We start from the raw sequence: 18587 nt of genomic DNA, 5'->3' as shown, positions 1-18587 counted from the left end.
CTGAAAATCCATTTAGTGCCAGTGACTTTCTTTCCATTTGGATAAGGCACCAATGACCAGACCTGATTCTTCTCAAATTGCTGGAATTCTCCTTCATAGCTAATACCCATGAAGGATCAGCAAGAGCTTCTTGAATGTTCTGAGGTTCAATCTTTGATAAAAGAGCAATGTTGTTGGATTCGGCTCTTTTCAAAGATGAACGAGTAGTCCTACCAGTGGATGGATTTCCTATTATGAACTCCTCAGGATAGTTTTTCAGAAACCTCCATTCTCTTGGTCTTCTTGACTGGTTTGAGGATTCAGATTCCTCTTGGTCAACAATGGCCTTTGCATCAGTATTTTCTGCAGAAACAGGAGATAATTTCAAATTGTCTCCTGCAGAATTAGGATTTTCGTTGCTAGCAGGTGCAGCTTCATGAGAACTTGGATTTTGTGGAACTGGTTCACTGTTCTTAGGTACTTCAACTTCAAAACCTAGACTATCATCAATGAAAACACTAGGAACAGAGTTAGATTCATAGAATGTGACATGCATGGTTTCCTCAACAGTTTTGGAGTTCTTGTTATAAACTATATAGGCCTTGCTATTAGTGGAATAACCAAGAAAAATTCCTTCATGTGTTTTGGGATCAAATTTTCCTAAATTTTCTTTGATGTTCAAGATGAAACACTTGCAGCCAAACACATGAAAATAACTAAGATTAGGAGGATGCCCTTTCCAAAGTTCATATGGGGTTTTCTTCAAAAACTTCCTAATGATGGTTCTATTTAAAACATAGCAAGTTGTGTTCACAGCTTCAGCCCATAAGTTTAACTTAGGGATTTCATATTCACATAACATGGCTCTAGCCATTTCTTGTAAACTTCTATTTCTTCTCTCAACAACACCATTTTGTTGAGGTGTTCTTGGACAAGAGAAGTTATGTGATATGCCTTGTTCATCAAAAAAAGATTCAAAGTATTGATTTTCAAATTCTTTACCATGATCACTTCTTATTGAAATAATTTTTGAACCTTTTTCATTTTAAATCTTTTTGCTGAATTTTTCAAAAACAGAAAAGGCCTCATGTTTATGAGCAAGAAAGAACACCCAGCCAAATCTAGTATAGTCATCCACAATTACCGTGCCATAACTCTTTCCTCCAAGACTTTGAGTTCTAGTAGGTCCAAACAGATCAAGATGCAACAACTCCAATGGTTTCTTAGTAGAGACATCTTCCTTGGGTTTGAAAGAGGTTTTAATTTATTTACCCATTTGACAAGCATCACAAATGATGTCCTTATCAAATTTTATATTAGGAAGACCTCTAACTAAGCCTCTTTTTACAAGCTTGGAGATTTGGAACATGCTAGCATGTCCTAACCTCTTATGCCACATCCATTTTTCAGATTCCATTGAAGAGAAACAAGTTACATTTTGAACTTTAGATCATCTAGAGTGATACCATAAACATTGTCACTTCTTTTGGCAACAAATAAAACAGCCCCTATTTTCTCATTCATGACTCTACAATCAGATTTTCTAAAGGTTACAGCATATCCAAGATCACACAATTGACTTATGCTCAATAGATTATGCTTTAACCCATCAACTAAAAAGACACTATCAATGCAAGTTGAAAAATCTTTGCCAACCTTACCAATGGCAATTATGTTACCTTTACTATTATCTCCAAAAGTGACAAATCCTCCATTATACTTGTTGAGTTTAATGAAGAAAGTATCCCTTCCGGTCATATGCCTTGAACATCCACTATCAAGATACCACATGTCCATTTTCTTCTTGGATGCAAGGCAAACCTGCATGTTCTTCAACTAACCTTAGGTATCCAAATCCATTTGGATCCTTTGATGTGAAATCTTCTTGGTTGCCCAAGAGCATTATAATCATGAACAACTTTATATAATTTACTATCATTACCAAAAGACTTAAGAAAGATGAAACATTGAGGAGGATCATGACCATTTCTATTGCACTTGTAGCAATGATTCTTACTTACTGATTTTTGAGGTTTGCTGAATCCTTTTGGTTTGAAAAGCTTGGAAGAGGAGGCTTCAGATTTTTTAAAATTTTGTTTGAAAACAGCCTTGTTTTCCTCTATGAATCCAAGTCCAGATTTTTCAGATCCAAACCTTTGACTAGCAAGTAGTTTGTTCAGATTTTGAGAACCTTGAACAAACTTTGCTAAGTCTTCATTCAAATTTTTTATTTGTTCATTCAGCTTTTTGTTTTCAGAAATCAAATCAGTGGAAGCAGTAACTTCATGCTTGAGTTTGAATTTTTCTAATTCAGCTCGTAAGGCAATGTTTTCTTCTTTTAAAAACTTTTCATTGCTAGTTTCATTTGCCTTAACCTTTTTCAAAAGAAGGTCATTTTCTGTCCTCAGAGCCTCATTTTCTTTCTTACATTTAGCATACTTATCCGAGAGTTTCTTAGAGTTCACAGAAATGTCTTTGATAATGTAGTGCAATTCATCAATAGATAAGTCAGAGAGATCTACCTCATCTTCATCATCATGATCTGCCATCAGACATAGTTGAGCTTCTTGATCTGAGCTCTCTGAGCTAGTGTCGTTCTCCAAGTCTTCCCATGTTGCCATCATCACCTTCTTTTTGTCTTTCTTTGATTTTTTGCCTTTTTTAAGTTGAGGGCAATCTGACTTGAAGTGACCAGGTTCCTTGCAGTGATGGCATGTGAACTTGACTTGATCTTTCTTGACATCTTTGGATGAAGAGCTTCCTTTGCCTTTGTTTTTGTATCTCAGTAGTCTTCTCATTTTTCTTGCAAAGAGCACCATTTCTTCATCTGAGAAGCTGTCATCAGATTCTTCTCCTTGGGCTGTCATTCTTGATTTTAGTGCTACACTTTTCTTTTTGTCATCTTTGTCTTGAGACATGTGAGTGGTTTCATAAGCCAGCAGCTTGCCTCTCAGCTCATCATAGGTGATTTTGATCAAATCATTCCTTTCAGAGATGGCTGTGCTTTTCACTTCCCACTTCTTAGTAAGACTTCTCAGAATCTTTCTTACTAAGGTTTCTTCAGAGTAGTTTCTTCCCATGGCGTCCAGATTGTTGATGATTATTGAGAACCTTTCGAACATTTGATCGATGCTCTCATCCTCCTTCATACTGAACATTTCATACTCCTTCATCAGCATGTCAATTCTGGTTTCCCTCACTTGCTTAGTGCCTTCATGAGTGAGTCTGAGCTTATCCCAGATTTCTTTAGCCGTTTTGCACCTTGACACTTTTCTGAATTCTTCAAAACTGATTGTGCAGTGCATCAGGTTGATTGCCTTGGCATTGAGTTCAACCTTCTTCTTTTCTTCATCTGTCCATTCGTTGTCCTCCTTTGCCACAACTTCTCCATCAGCATTTTGTTTGGTGGGAGCGTCTGGACCGTTGAGAATGATCTTCCAGATGTTGTAGTCGATCGACTACACGAAGATTCTCATTCTCTCTTTCCAATAAGAGTAGTTGCTGCCATTGAAGTAGGGAGGTCTATTATTGGACTGCCCTTCAGTGAGAGTGAAAGCCACGATGTTGGGATTCATGTTATTGGCCATGGATCTTTGCTCCAAGCTGTGAAGTTTGACTCCTTGAGACCTTACTCCTGATACCAATTGATGGTTCTAGATGAACTTGAGAAGGGGGGGTTGAATCAAGTTAGCTTAAAATTTAGAGTTTCAAACTCTGTTGCAGTGGAAGCTTAAGTTGCAGGAGATTATTTGAAATAATCTCATACGCAGAATATTAAAAGAGCAGAGAAGAAGAGAAAGGGGCCAGCATGTATCCTGGTTCAGATTCTCAGTACCATGAATCTTACGTCCAGTCTCCACCACAAACCATGGTGGAATTTTTACTATAATCCTCAGATTACATACACCAATACTTATTGAATTACTCCTTAATTCAACTAGTATCTACCCCTAAGCTTTCTTCACCAAAGCTTAGCAACCCCTAAGTGCTAACCCAACTTGGAAGGGAAATCTACACAGATTCAATTCTCACCAAGTGCTAACCCAACTTGGCAAGGGGAACTAATCCTAGTTCATAAACCCAAATTACATCAGAAAAATAGTGGCTATTTTGCATCACTCTTGCCTTTTCTCTCTTGGCTTTTGAATCTCACATAAATACCTTTTTCAAAACAGAAAATAACGCAAGACAGCCATAACATAAAATCAGAATTAAGCTTGAGTAGAAGAAAGAGATTCCAGCTTTGTGTTAGAGATGGTGCTCTGAATGTGTGTGCTCTCTTCCTTCACTTGAAATGATGGAATGAGTCTTCTTATATATCTCCAGCTTGCCTAGAATTTCTGCCTCTTCCATTTCCTTGTGCCAGCTGCTCGTTGGAGCTGTCCTTGATGGCATGCAGTCCTTTCTTCATCTTGCTCCACCACCTCTGCTGTCCGAGGAGCTCGACCACTACCTCTGCTGTCCTTGGTGTTTCTTTCTTCCTTGGCATGCTCTTCTTTTTCATTCTGCTCCATTTCCTAGCTGCTGCTGCTCTGTGCTCTTTGCTCGTTTTTGTTTTGCTCAACCACGATCCTAGTATGTTCAGCTGATGTCCTTGAGTTAGTGGTTGTCTAGTGTCCTTTCTTTCTTTTACAGACCCACACCTGTCCTTGCATGATACAGCTGTCCTCATATTGCTTTTAGCAAATATAATCATTTTATGTTGCTGAATGGTGCTAAGAGGAATTGTTGGACTTGGTTACTGCACTAAGGAACAATGTGAGCTGCTTTTCTATTTGCTTTGATGGGCTGATGCATCATAAGCTAGTATACTTGGGCCTGCCACAATAAAGCACATATTAAACACTATTGGGCTTTCAACCCAATTGAATGTTTGTCATCATAGTGTAACCCAAAATCAAACTAAGCTTAACACCCACTATTAGACACATGATTTTGAATCTTATTGATAAATGTTGTTACCTAGGGAAAGGATGGTGACGGAAGAAGAAAGAGAGGTAGTTGAGTGTGCGCGGTAGTAAAATTCGAAGAGTGAAAAGATAGAAATAAGTGTTGTGGGTTTTGCAGAGAATGAAATTAGTGTTGGAGATAAGTGTGTATGTTTAATAAAATGCTATCATAAATTATTATTATTATTATTATTATTATTATTATTATTATTATTATTATAAGAATAAATTTTTATAATTTATGATAGTATCCTTAATTAAAATTAGAAATGAATAATTATGATAGGAATCGTAATAATGAGATATACGTTTTTTGAGTACTTTTAATTTAAATTGTTTTTAATCATAGAATCACTAAATTTGGGACATTAGTGATTCGAGTATATATATATATCTATATATATATATATATATATATATATATACACGACTATTAAACTGACTCACCTTGAGAATTTCTAATGGTTATAATTACCGTATATTTGTCAATAAGATATTTTTATGATGAACATAATATTAGAATTTTCCTTTGACCTGCGACTATCATAGTAATTGACAATGTATTTATTATACTTTGATTCAGGACACCTAATACCTTACGGTGCTAGTTGAATGGACATTGGGTATGATTTAAATACTTGTAGAATTAATGATTAGTCAATATGGAATCCATCAACTATGGTAATGAGTTTGAGTTCTACGATTATAAAATGAAATAAATAATGCCTTGGCTAAAGGGTTTGAATAAATTAAGAAATGAGTTTCTTAAGTTATTCATAATTCATTATAATAATGGTAACAAGTTAGAGTTTAACAATCAAACCATACTCTAAAAGTTAGCTAAGAGTTGAAAAGATGGAAAGAGTTATATTTTTTGTTCATCTTGGGTTCTTAGTAAAAATATCATTACTTCATACTTTTGGGTTGTCAATGAGTGTTGCTAGATGCCAACCTTGATTAGTAAATTTAGTAAGACTAATTTACTACCCGCATAGTATTGAACCTATGGGGTCACACATTAACGAGTGTTCTAATCCCACGAGTCAAACGGGCAAAATCTAGTGATTACCCACTGCTAGAGTTCACTTAAACCATCAAAATCATTCAATTTCTCAATACCAAAACCTAAGATTTCCGAAACTGAAAAGGGAAAGGTTGCGTGAAAAAATGTGATTTTCTTAACAAATTATTCGGTAAATTTTGTAGAGAATTTCGAGATGAACGCATGGTCGCTGACGACTCGTCAATCAGAGCTCCAGATTGGAAGATTAGTGAAATTGAAATTGAAGCAAGGGTTTGAGTTCTTGATTGCTATCCCCTTTCCCAATTTCAACGTGACATGTGATGAATGAAGGGAAGAAGTGGTTGTGTTGTTAAGTTATATGCTGGTCCTTAGGTCCAATATGGACCCGATCCAATCGGTTCGGCTCTACGACCTAATTTTGGGCTAAAATATTTAGAATTAGTGTTAAAATTTATACTTTAATTATTTCTATCCATTAAACTATAACGTTTAATTTTCTAATTTCTTTAAATAATAATTAATTTATTAGTTAATCATTTATTAATTTTGGAATTTTACAACTAGGGTGTTTATTTATAATTTATTTATTATTTTATTATAAAATAATTTTTTCGATTAAACTATAATTGAACCGGTTAGACCAATAAACCAGTAAACCAATAACTAAAACGATTTGATAATTGGTCCAGTTTTCAGAACATTGCTCAACACTAATGCGCACAGCAACAGTTTTTATATAGCCAAAAATTAGGATTCAAAACACAAAAATAGAAAAGAAAAATAGAGGCAGCTGCAGAACAATGAGCAACGGTGATGAACACTAGTAGAAGAACGTCGAAAAATTGGAAGAGATTAGAGATGAACAACGAGCAGTGTTGATCGAACACGAAAATCTCAAACCTAGAAAAGCTCAATGCGCGAGCATAAACGCGAGCACTGATAATCGAACATGGTGATGGCGATGAAATACCACAAAAAATACTATAATAGTAACAACAACATTATTAAAATTAGGATTTAAAACGCGAAAATAAAAAGAAAAAAAAAGTGGCAGAATCATAGGTACTTGTAATGATAAACAAATGCAAGCAGAGAGGATCGAAGTTTAAAATTAAAGAAGCTCAAAATGCAAACAATGATGAACAAGCAGAGAGGAATGCGCGTTAATGAAGAAGCTCATCGAATTTGAGACATTTCAAATAATGGGTAGGGATTAAGGCTTTTGTGTTTGTGTTCCAAAAAACAGAGGTTGGGGTTTTGTGTTTTGAATAGTGAATTGAACTTTATTCGGCAAAAGGTTTTGACGTTTTGTGTTTTGAATAGAGGTTGGAGTTTCGAGACATTCTGATGAATGAAGGGTTGGGATTATTTTTCTAGTTAAGAAGAGAAACAATAATTATATTTTTGTTAAAATATTTGGAGAGAATATTATAATTTAAAAAAAAAGATATTAATTTAATTTAGGTAATATTTATAAATTGATGTTTATTAAAAATTTAAAAGCAATGCAACTTTCATAAAATATAATATATAAATATAGTAAATGTTGTCTATTTGATTTATTAAAGTAATATTTTTTATATGTTTTTTAATTGACTAAAAAAATACTTATAACATATTAATTAAAAAAAGTTGCAACAATTTTATTTTCTTATAACAAATATTAAGAGTTATTTTTAATTATTTTAGACAATATTTTTTAAGCAATGTTTAGATTATATGTTGCCATAGATAAGAATCGTTGTAGTGTTGGTTTGTTGTCACTCATACATTCTTTCTACTCTCAATTCTCTCCTCTTTGCTTACTTTTTTGATTCAATCTCTATTTTGATTGACACATGATGGTTGCACGTACACTCTGACTTTTAACATAATATAAACTTATCATTGGATTAATCATCGAGTCATTGTACTAAGGGTTAAGTACGATTTTAGTTCGTAAAATAGGGGTTGAAAAATTTTTTTGTCTTCAACTTTTTTTGCCTACAAAATGGTCCTTAAGATTTAACTTAATTTTAAAAGGAAAAGTCTAGAGGGTCAGCAACTTTTTCAAATTCTGGCCAGCATGTAACTAACAAAGAAAAGTGAGCCATTGGATGAAATCTCACACCAATCTCACACCATTAAAATCATCATTGATAGCTATTTGATGGCTATAAATCACAAAAGTTGCTGGCCCCCTAGCACTCCTCATTTTAAAATTGTCCTTCGAACTAAAATACTCTTCCCTTTCCCCTTCTCCTTCCCCTTCTTCCCCAAAATCAACCAGAAGCAAAGCAGAAGCAACAATGAAACAACAACAACCAGAAGTAGAAGAACAACAACAACACCAGCAGCAACAATACTAAAATCAGAAACAAAATCAATGTAATTAGAAATTTAAACAGAATCAGAATCAGAGTGAAACAGAAGCATAAACAGAAGCAGAAACACAAAGATCAAAGTTTAATAAACACAAAGTATGGTAGCACGAAAGAATTCTCCATCAATTTACACACACGATATCAAACATTCAAAGAGAGGAGCAAACATATGAAATGATGATGATAAATTAAGGCCTTGACTTGAAAGAAATAGCTCGGATGACTATCTGGTGGTACACGGCAGCAAGAGCAGCTTCAATGAAAGGCTCAACCCAAAAAATTTAATGCAATGAAGAAAAGGACATATGAAATTTAGAAAGAAATGAGTGAAAAAAAAAAAGCCAAAAACAAAAAAGACATACTTGATCATTCCATGCATGGTCTCTGTTGAAGATGATGGCAGCACCAAGGCTCCTTGCTGGGTTAATCCCAGTTCCAACGATAGGAATGGTTGCCAAGTGGATCAAGAAGACAACAAACCTGATCGAAAGCAGTGGCGACTGGTGAGGAGCAGCGACGACCGGCGACCGAGCGAGGAGAAAAAGCAGAAACGGCAAGCTGCGAGCGACGTCCACCGTCGCAAATCTGCTGGCGTCAACGCCAAGGAGTAGCATCGAGATCCAGCGATCGAACGACGAAGAGTAGCGGTGTCGGCGAGGAGCAGCGGCGGCGAATTCCCTTCCCCACCTTCCCTTTCCCCTCTTCTTCCATGAAAAACCCACCTCGCCCCAGCGTGATTAACCCTTCCCCTGCTCCCCAGCCCTTTAACCCGTTTTTCTTTTATTTATATATATATATATATATATTTTTTAATTAGGGATAATTTAATAATAAAAATAAAAATTTTGGTAAAAATGACGATTTTAAAACTAAGTTAATCTTAAGGACCATTTTATAAGCAAAAAAAGGCCGAAGACCCAAAAAAAATTTCAGCTTCTAAAGGACTAAAATCGTACTTAACCTTTGGACTAATGAAAAATTTTGTAATTGTCATATTTTTCAACAATAAATTAATGGTAATATATTTTAAAAATTAAACCTTTTTTTTGCAAATGGAAAAAAATTCCAATGGTAACTTTTTAAATGAATAATGTTTTCTTATTAAAGATTTAAAGCGTTAAATGCAAATCTAATATCTTCACCGACTGAGTTTTATTCTGAATAGGTATGTTGGTATATTATTATTATTATTATTATTATTATTATTATTATTATTAAGTGGGTTTCTATATAAACTTTCAAGTTAAGTTCAACTTTTAAAGATTCCAACCTAGCTAAGATATGTTCAGAAACATATCTATATCTAATAGCCGACGAGCTAATCTTTTTTAGTTATATATATTATCATGTCTAAAACTGTTTGCCCATATTTCACCATAATTTATGAACTCATAGACTAATAATATATGATATTTCGTCTAATGTTGTCTCCTCATTTCTAAGTCTTGGATCCATCTTAGCTATTTTGCAGGGGGAAAAGGGAGGTTATAAGGTGGAGAATCAGGAACAATAATAATATTCTTAACGACATTTAGTATGTTACACATTATTATTAATGATCACATGTTTCTGGGTGGCATCAAGTAGTGTAGAAAAAGTAAGTGATGAATTGTTCCCTTGATTCCATTCACTATATGCTTAGAAGATGAGAATAAAGTAATTTTAAATTGAAGAAACTTGGTTATACCATCCCTGGCCTCCAAAGAAAGATTATCGAGTTATGTTATCTTGTGAGGATAAAGCAAAATTAATCCATTACTTTTTACGGGGACGAGTGGACTTTGTTTATTTAATTATTATTTATTTATTTATTGAATTTCAATTGAGTCGAGACCGATGTTCCCGGAGAGGGGCCCAATGGTTGGACGACTCAGCAAAACATGGAAGGAGGCCATAAAAATTTTCAAATATTCTTCGTCCAAAAATAATTTACAGTGTCATTTAATTTAAAAGTTTTGTTTATTCGTTTATTATTTGAATTTGGATAGAATCTAGTCACGTGCTTTGTCTTGAACTATAAAGTTCTTGCTTACTCATGATCATGCAAAATCATTTTTCAAATTTGTAGATAGCATACATATATACATTTGATAAGTTTATTCCATTATATATAAAGGCATCTGTAATATTTTTGTTCCATGTCCATCATATTTTTGCATCTTGCACATGCCACGAAATTCCTTTTGCATGAACCTTCCAAATTAATCGACATATGAGTTGGTATAATTCAATAAAAACGACTGGTTTAATAGTTCAGGAATATTTCATTATATTAACAGTAGTGCCTTAAAAAATTCAAAATACAAACTATTTTTTCTTTTGAAAAACAAAACAGAAAAATAGAAGAAGAAGAAGGTGTGGAATTGGATTCGAAGATCCTCTTGGTCCAGAATTTACAATCTACAATTTACTGGCAAGTGCACCGGGTCGTACCAAGTAATAAATTTAGGTGAGTGTCGATCCCACGAGAATTAACGGATTAAGCAAATAATAGTCAATTGATCATTCTAGTCAGACAATCAAAATTTAGGATTTCAATAACAAATAACATAAAAACAGAGAATTAAATAAAAGCAAACTAAAATTAGTTAAGAAAATAATATAATAAAGATAGTTAAGGTATCAGAGATATTTAAATTTTCGGATTAATATTTAATGTCAACTACCTTGATCATGCAAAGATTATGTTTATGACAAACTCCAAGTGATTAATTCCTATATCTAGGCAATCCAATCTCCTCTAATGCAACCAACCGTCAATCCCTTGATCACTCAATTGCATTAGAGAGTGAAGCTCGAATTCCGATTTATAAACCACACAACCCTAAGAACCCCAAAGTATAATGCAGTTATATGTCACGTACCACACTAAGTCCAGATAATTAGGAACTGTGAGAAATTAGTTTCAAGCTATAATTCTAATGATATAACTTTTTCAAGACTCAAATAGAATTTAAGTAGAATTAGTTATATTCTAGTAATCACTAATCCCTAGAATGAAGAACGAAACCAATTATTAAACAAAAAGCAAAGCATTAACCAAGAGTAGAAGAATAAATAATTATTAATCCATCAAAGTAAATATAGCTCCTAACCTTAACAATGGAGGATTAGTTGTCCATAGTGTAAAAAATTTCAAATTCTAATCTAATGTAAAACCTAAAACTAATGAAGAATGAAAGACGGAAGAGAGAATGGATATGAGGGATGTGCATGTCTTTGGGGAGGAAGGAAGTCCCCTTTTATAGTAAAATCCCTAAGACTAAACCTAGAATTTAAATTCAAACTAAATCAAAATAAAATCAAATATAATCAAATCAAATCTTTTTTTAATGACTCTTTGACTAACTAGTGATCTTTCTTATAATTTAAGCTTGTTGTCTTCAAATTTCATTAATTACGAAAATTTCTTAGGTCCAGGGATGTTGTAGGCGTTCGGCACCACTTTGGTGGTGTTTGGTGCCTCGTTTTACGCATTTTTGCACTTTCTTGCTGCCTGTCGGGTGCTAAACGCCGGAGGAGTAGCGTTTAGCACCGGGAGTCCCAAGAATAATTGCTGGTGGATGCGGTTTGGCGCTAAACGCTAATGTCATGGCGTTTAGTGCCGTGATGCCCGAGAAAAAGTATAGACTATTATATATTGTTGGAAATCTTTGGAAGTTGGCTTTCTAATGCCGTTAAAACCATGTCAAATGGACCTCTATAGCTTAAGTTATGCTCGGAGTTGGTGCAGATTTTGAGAATATCCACAATCAAGTCGTCCAAGTAATACCTCAGGTGAGTGAGGGTCGATCCCATGAGAACTGATGGACTAAGCAACAATGGTTGACTGATTAGTTTAGTTAGGCAGACAGAAAAATTGGTTCTATGATTTGAAATAGCATTAAACAGTAATTCAAGAATAAAGAAAGCAAATAAGAGAATTAGTGAGAAATCAATAAGAGAAAGCAGTTAAGGTATCGAAGATGTTTACTTTTTCGCACATTACACCTTTCAGAACCCTTGCTTTCTTTATAAGTCATGAGCCATTAAACCTCCTTGGTTAAGGTTAGGAGCTCTGTTTATTTCTATGGATTAAGATTATTGCTTTTTCTATTTTAATTAATGTAGGTGATTCAGTTTCAAGGATTACTTTCGTTCTTAATTTTATGAATCTGGATGGAATGGGAGTATGATCCTTATTCTAGATGCGTTCTTGTGACCCTTAGAAGAGGTTCAAGTATTCTCCTTTTTACTCAAAAATTTACCAAATTGCTTCGAATTTCACCAGAAATAAATAAAAACACTAAAACACTCAAAATAGCATCCAAAGAGGATTTTGGCACTAAAATAGTATAAAACTTAATAAATTATAACTAAAAACGACTAGAAAACCAATGGAAAATAGGTACAAGATGTTCGCGCATCAGGAGTATGAAGAGATCAGGGTTGACAACATCCACAAATTCTCTTTGCACTTGTCTTTAATTCTTGCATTGATTCCTCATTGTTCTTTTGTTTCTCTTTTTCTAACATTTTCCTACAAGAATAATGTAATAAATAAAATCAAAGTACTAATAGAAAAGTCTTGAAAATCATATAATTATTAAGCAAAAGTCACAACTTTTTCATAAGAAATGCTAATGAAAAGTGCTTAAGATGCACATGTATCACAATACCAAACTTAAGTTCTTACTTGTCCTCAAACAAGCAAAGAATCATGACTTAGTCATTAAGATTTTCAACCTTAACTTACAAAGGTGAATGGTTGCAATCCAAATGAGTTTAGTTAGCCGTTTCACCTATGCACAATTCAACACAATTGGTTATAATCTTTCAAGACCTCTGTCCGGATTAGATTATAGAATCCTTCTTTGAATCATCACCTTGAAGCAAGCTTATTTACTTTCTTTCCATAGTTTATTTTCATTCAGTGCTTTGCACCTTGAGCCTAGTCGTCACTCTAAATGTTTTGTCTCAAGCTTTGCTCGACACAAAAACACATAATTGGGGAGCTCTTTGAGCTTACCATGTCCTTTTAACATTCTCCATCATTGGTGCTCAGAGCCTTTAACTTTCTCCTTTTGGGGGGGGGGGATGCTTTACACCTTGAGCCTAGCCATGACTCTAAATGTTTTATTTTCAAGTTTTTTTTTTTGTTTGATACATAAGTACGACAAGTACTTGACTAGGATGCTCTTTGAGCTTATTTTTCTTTGAATATCCTTAGTCAATGGTACTCAGAGCCTTCGACTTCTCTTCCAACCCCTTTTTTTTCATTACATGTTGCTCCTATAAGACTTTATCAAGTGTAAAGATCACATAATAGTCCTCTAGACTAAGGCCTCAAGCAATTTGGTTCAGCTCGTGTTTAACATTCTTAGTTAGTTTAGCATTCTAAACTTACATTGTCATGTTCTTTATTATCAATCCCTTTTTCTTTTTGTTCTTTCTTGGTACATGATTCTTGTCCACGTGTAAGAGCAAGCACAATTATAATTGTGGGTTGTGATGGACAAGTAATGATATACACTTGACTAATAGGAATTCTAAATGCATTATATAAGATAGAACAAGATAACATATTCATATAGTTAAAAAAGAAGGAAGCGATTAGAAGTCAACAACCTTAGTTCTCATTGCCATCCACTTCATCATCTTTCTCTTTATCATCCTTTTAGGTTATGTAGAGCATAACCTCCAACACCAAACTTAGAATGGTTATTTGTCCTCAGAAAACAAAGAAAAACAGTGGTGATGGAAATAAGAATAATCATGATTGTCTAGTGGAAATAAGAAAGCAAGGCGGAAGTTCATTTAAATAAAACAAAAAAAAATTAAAAACAAAACCAATAGTAAAGGCAAAATAAAGCAAAATAAACATGTTGCTAATGTAATCATGGGGGGGAGTGGACCTTGCATGGGTGAAGTGTGGCAACACCAAACTTGGTGTAAGAACACCAAACTTAGTTTGACACAATCAATGAAAGGCTTGGCTAAGTACATAGTGAAATGCAAGCATCATGTTGGTGTAGCAACACCAAACTTAATCCATGAAATAATATGCAACATGAAGCAAAGAAAAAGAAAAATAAAAAGAAATTACCTAATGTTGGGTTGCCTCCCAACAAGCGCTTCTTTAATGTCACTAGCTTGACGGCTAGTTCTTAAATTTTCTTCCTCTTCTTCCAGTTGGTTAAGAGAAATGACTTCAGTGAACATGAGGAAAAAAAGGATACTCACCAAAAGGCAACCTCCATACAATTCTCTGATTCACTAGGACTAAAGAAAGCATATTCAAGTGTTGGAGGAGAAGACTTTAGTTCAAATGTGGGTGGTGCATTCAAATTTTTCTTCCCAAAAGCTTGTATGCATGGAGTTTAAAGGACTTGTATGATTTTCTCCTTAATTATTGGAATTTAATTTGCAAGTATGGAGTGTGCATGACTTCCTCCTTTATTTGTGCATCTTCCTCTTCTTCCATACGTGAGGGTGGAGAGTTCTCTAATTCTCTAGAGTGTGAACTCCTTTGATTAATTTTCTCTCTTTCTTCCATAGGATCTTGCATTGTATCTATTGGAAAGGTATTTGCTAGTTTCTCTGTCAGGTGCTTGGTAATCAACTACTCCACATGTTTTTCTATATTTTTGACACTTATTTTCATTTCATGTATGTAACTTTGAGTAGTAGTATTCTCTAATTCTTTCATGGCAAGCTCAAGAGCTTATGGTTCTTGATATGAATAAGGAGATAACGGTTCTTGGTATGAATAGAGAGATGATGTTTCTTGATAGATAGAATATGGACCACTGTAGTTTTCTTGGCCTTGACTTTTTCAACCAAAATTCGGATAGTTCCTCCATCCATAGTAATATAATCATCCATTGAGTGTAAATAGTAACCCATGTGATCTTTCTCCATTATTTTCCTTAGCACAAAACACAAAATCGAATCAAACGTATCATGTGGTAAAAATAAGGGAAAAGAAGAAAGAATAGAAAGAAATAATTTTTATGTATTTATTTATTTTTTTATTTTTTTATAAGAGAAAACAGAAAACAAAAAAAATGTCAAATCTAGGTAATCAATAAACTGGTAGTTTGTTAATCACAATTAATCCCCGACAACGGCACCAACAACTTGGTACAAAATTTATAAGGCGGATACTCCCATCAAGACCTCTCAAACGTCTTTTTCTAAAAGATGCCGATGTGTCATGTGTTGAGTGGTGTATTTATAAAACCGGTTAATTTATTCTTTAGATTTGATTTAACCTGACCGGTTTACATAACCCAGACTGGGTCATTTTTTTTTACTTTGGCAAACGACGTCGTTTAAAACCATAGCCCTCACCCCTCAGGCCCTCACCCTCACCATCTCCTCCCTCAACATCACCTTCTCACTAAAGCTGAGCTCTCTCATCTCTATCATCGTGGCTCAGTGGCTCTCGCACAAGCTCTCTCCCTCTCTCGACTCCGGTCTCTCTACTATCTCCAATGTCGCACTCAATCTCGTCGTCAGTCATCACCGTCTCGCACTCAGTCGCCCTCGCGCGCCTTTCTTGTCGTCGTCGGCAGCAGAAGCAGCAGGTCCCGGGACTGGTCATCATTGTCGCTCCCTGTCTCGTCACTGTCTCACACTCAATCCCGTGCCTTTGTTGCCTTTGTTGCGCTTGTCGCCGCTGGCGGCAGAAGCAACAGGTTCCAGGGCTGATCGTCGTTGTTGTCTTCTTGCTTCGGCTCTCGCCATCAACTTCCTCTTCACTGTCAGCTTCCTTCCCGCCAACAAATTCTCCTGTTCTTTCTTTTTCAATTTTGTTGCTGTAATTTATCAATGCACTTTGATTTTGTTGCTAAGAATATCACTGAACTAGATTTTTTGTTGCTGAAAATCATCACTGACATGAATTTGTTATTGAGCTGGAATTTTCTATTTACATTGTGTTTGGATTGAACCTAATTAGTTGTGACCATATGTATACTTCAGTTTAGAAGTTGGATTAATGGTTTATTTAGATAGATATGCCTTGGGGATGCTGAACACTGCTTGTAAAAGTTGTTGCTGCAAACATAAAATTTAATATTAATTTGTTACTCTTGTATATTCTTATATAAAGAATTACAATGGTAGAATCAACATTGTGTGAGCATACTATGTATGGTGAGATATTTTGGTGATTAGCTAACATACTGTTTGGAGTCTATCTAAAAGTAGACGAGGCAGGAGAATTGTTTTTTGGAACTTTATCCAGGCATGTTCTTTGGTTGTTGACATGAAGCTCTGTCCATTAAGCTCTAATGGATTTTTATTTTTAATAGTTTATTATTTTGGTACACAATTAATTTTAACATTATGTCAACATTTTCAAGAAATCAATTGTCTTTATCTTAAATAATGTGTTCTGTATCCTGAATACACTAAGGGACAGTACAAAGGCAACAAAGCATAGAAGTCCATTCAACAAATACAATATAAGGGGTCTGTCTCATGCCTGAATTGGTTGAATTTGTTATTGATTATCGTAACTAAACCTTGAATTTGTTATTTTTTTACTCAAATAATTACTTAAGTAAATCTTTTTGTTGCTGAAAGTCATCACTGAGTTGAATTTGTTAGTGACTGAACCTTGAATTTGTAATTGTCTTGCTGAATAATCACTGAGTTAATTTTTTTTTTTGTTCCTAAAAATCATCTGAATTGAATTTGTTATTGATTATCATGACTGAACCTTGTTGCTGTCTTTGCTCAAATAATCACCTAGCTCCTTTATACTTTTACAGCATGACTTTGCAGTTAATGTATTTTGTACTGTGTCCCTTCATCATCATAGCTTGTGTCTTTGAATCAAATGAAAAGATTTGTCAACAAAATCTCCCTACAAAAGTGAAGGTGGCAGCAGCTCCAAAGAGATTGAAGATCCCTCTCATCCATTGCTGCAACACAGGCAAGCAGCTTTGAATAGAGTGAAAGGCTCACTTGACTTCTCTCAATTGGAGATTAACTGGCATTTAGATCCGTCGTGATTCCACCATTCTATGTATTTTAATGAATTAATAACAAAAGATTGAAAAAATTGGCAAAACATAGGCCAAATATTTAATATCAACTGTATTATAGGCATGATTCATTGTTGTAGTAGAAATTATCTGTAATGAATTATCTTGAGGAAGCTTATCCTCTTATAGCAAATATTAAATTCATACATGTAATAAAAGTATGATCTTTGTCAAATACATTTGAACTTTTTCTGTCAATTTTCATTAGTTTTAATCAAAACTCTAGTATATAGATTGATTCATTTGCGAAATATAAAAACAGAATCATATGAAGCATGTAACATTATTAGTTCAATTCAAAATGATACATGATTCTCATTCATGGTGTTAGCTTGTCATTTAGCTGGGGAAGAAGTGAAGAACTATAAAAACTCTTTTTTGTTCTAAGGTTCTAACAATGCTCATCATCAAATAGAAACTCAGAATAAATTGTATTAAGAATCAGGATAAATATGTTCTCTTCTCTTTATCAATTATAACAACAACATTAGTACTAGTCTTTTTTAAAAGAACCAACTAAAAAAAGAAAATATAACATAATCAAAATAAAATGAATCAAGACAACACCAAATTATATGAATTGCTGCAAGTTCTTCTTTAATATCTACATTGCGTATATGAAACTTCAAGATACAAATATGCATGACAATGATAAATTCACATTCTAACAATGGCATAAGATTAGTTGTTTACACTTTACACAGAAATTCACTAATTTTGTACTTCAAATTCAACAATGGCACACGAGGCACACCCACTGAGCCATTTTGTTTAATCATTCTTAACTGTTTGAAAACAACACAAGTAATAGAGCTTCTTCAGTAACAGCACCCACAATCATCTCATCATTATCATCATTAATCATTAAAACTAATTAGCACCCTTAATAACATTCTTGCTATAATAATGGTTCCAATCTTCTTCATCAGCATTCCTTTGTCTTCAATTACCACACTCCATGAAGGTCAGAAGACACACACTAAATAAAATCACAAAAGACTTACCGGAAGGAAGAGCGGCGAATGGCAAAGAGGCTGACGGACGAGCTGCGACAAAGACCGGCGAAAATGCTGCTGCAATGGCGATGAAGACGGGGCTGGAGGCGGCGACTATCAGGCTGTGATGAGGGAAGGTGACGATTCTGCCTCAGCCCTCAGGCGGAGACGGCGAATATGCGATGAGGCCGTGAGAGTGAGAGACCGCGGCGCTAAGAGGGGAGGACCGGGAAGAAGAAAAA

At 34.5% G+C, this 18587-nt stretch overlaps 1 protein-coding gene across 1 annotated transcript; it reads right to left on the bottom strand.

Moving 5' to 3' along the window:
• Nucleotides 1–1410: 1410 nt before the first annotated feature.
• Nucleotides 1411–8694, bottom strand: LOC148565850 (uncharacterized). The gene is made up of 5 exons (XM_088487261.1): nucleotides 8678–8694; nucleotides 8175–8296; nucleotides 2636–3394; nucleotides 2349–2521; nucleotides 1411–1800 (listed from the first exon to the last, which is right to left on the bottom strand). The coding sequence occupies exons 1-5, from the start codon at nucleotides 8692–8694 to the stop codon at nucleotides 1411–1413; spliced, it is 1461 nt and encodes a 486-aa protein (XP_088343387.1).
• Between the last annotated feature and the right edge of the window lie 9893 nt (nucleotides 8695–18587).

Source organism: Arachis ipaensis, chromosome B5 (genome assembly GCF_059453495.1).
Source record: "Arachis ipaensis isolate K30076 ecotype BB chromosome B5, ASM5945349v1, whole genome shotgun sequence".
Taxonomy (NCBI): Eukaryota; Viridiplantae; Streptophyta; class Magnoliopsida; order Fabales; family Fabaceae; genus Arachis; species Arachis ipaensis.
This window is presented reverse-complemented; position numbering and strand designations above follow the sequence as displayed.

Coding starts and splice junctions, on each gene's coding strand:
- LOC148565850 (XM_088487261.1), bottom strand. Junction 3,395..8,174: donor GGAGAAGGGGAAAGGGAAGA/GTATTTTAGTTC, acceptor TCAACGGTCCAG/ACGCTCCCACCAAACAAAAT. Junction 1,801..2,348: donor TTCTTTTGAAAAAGGTTAAG/GCAAATGAAACT, acceptor AAGAACATGCAG/GTTTGCCTTGCATCCAAGAA.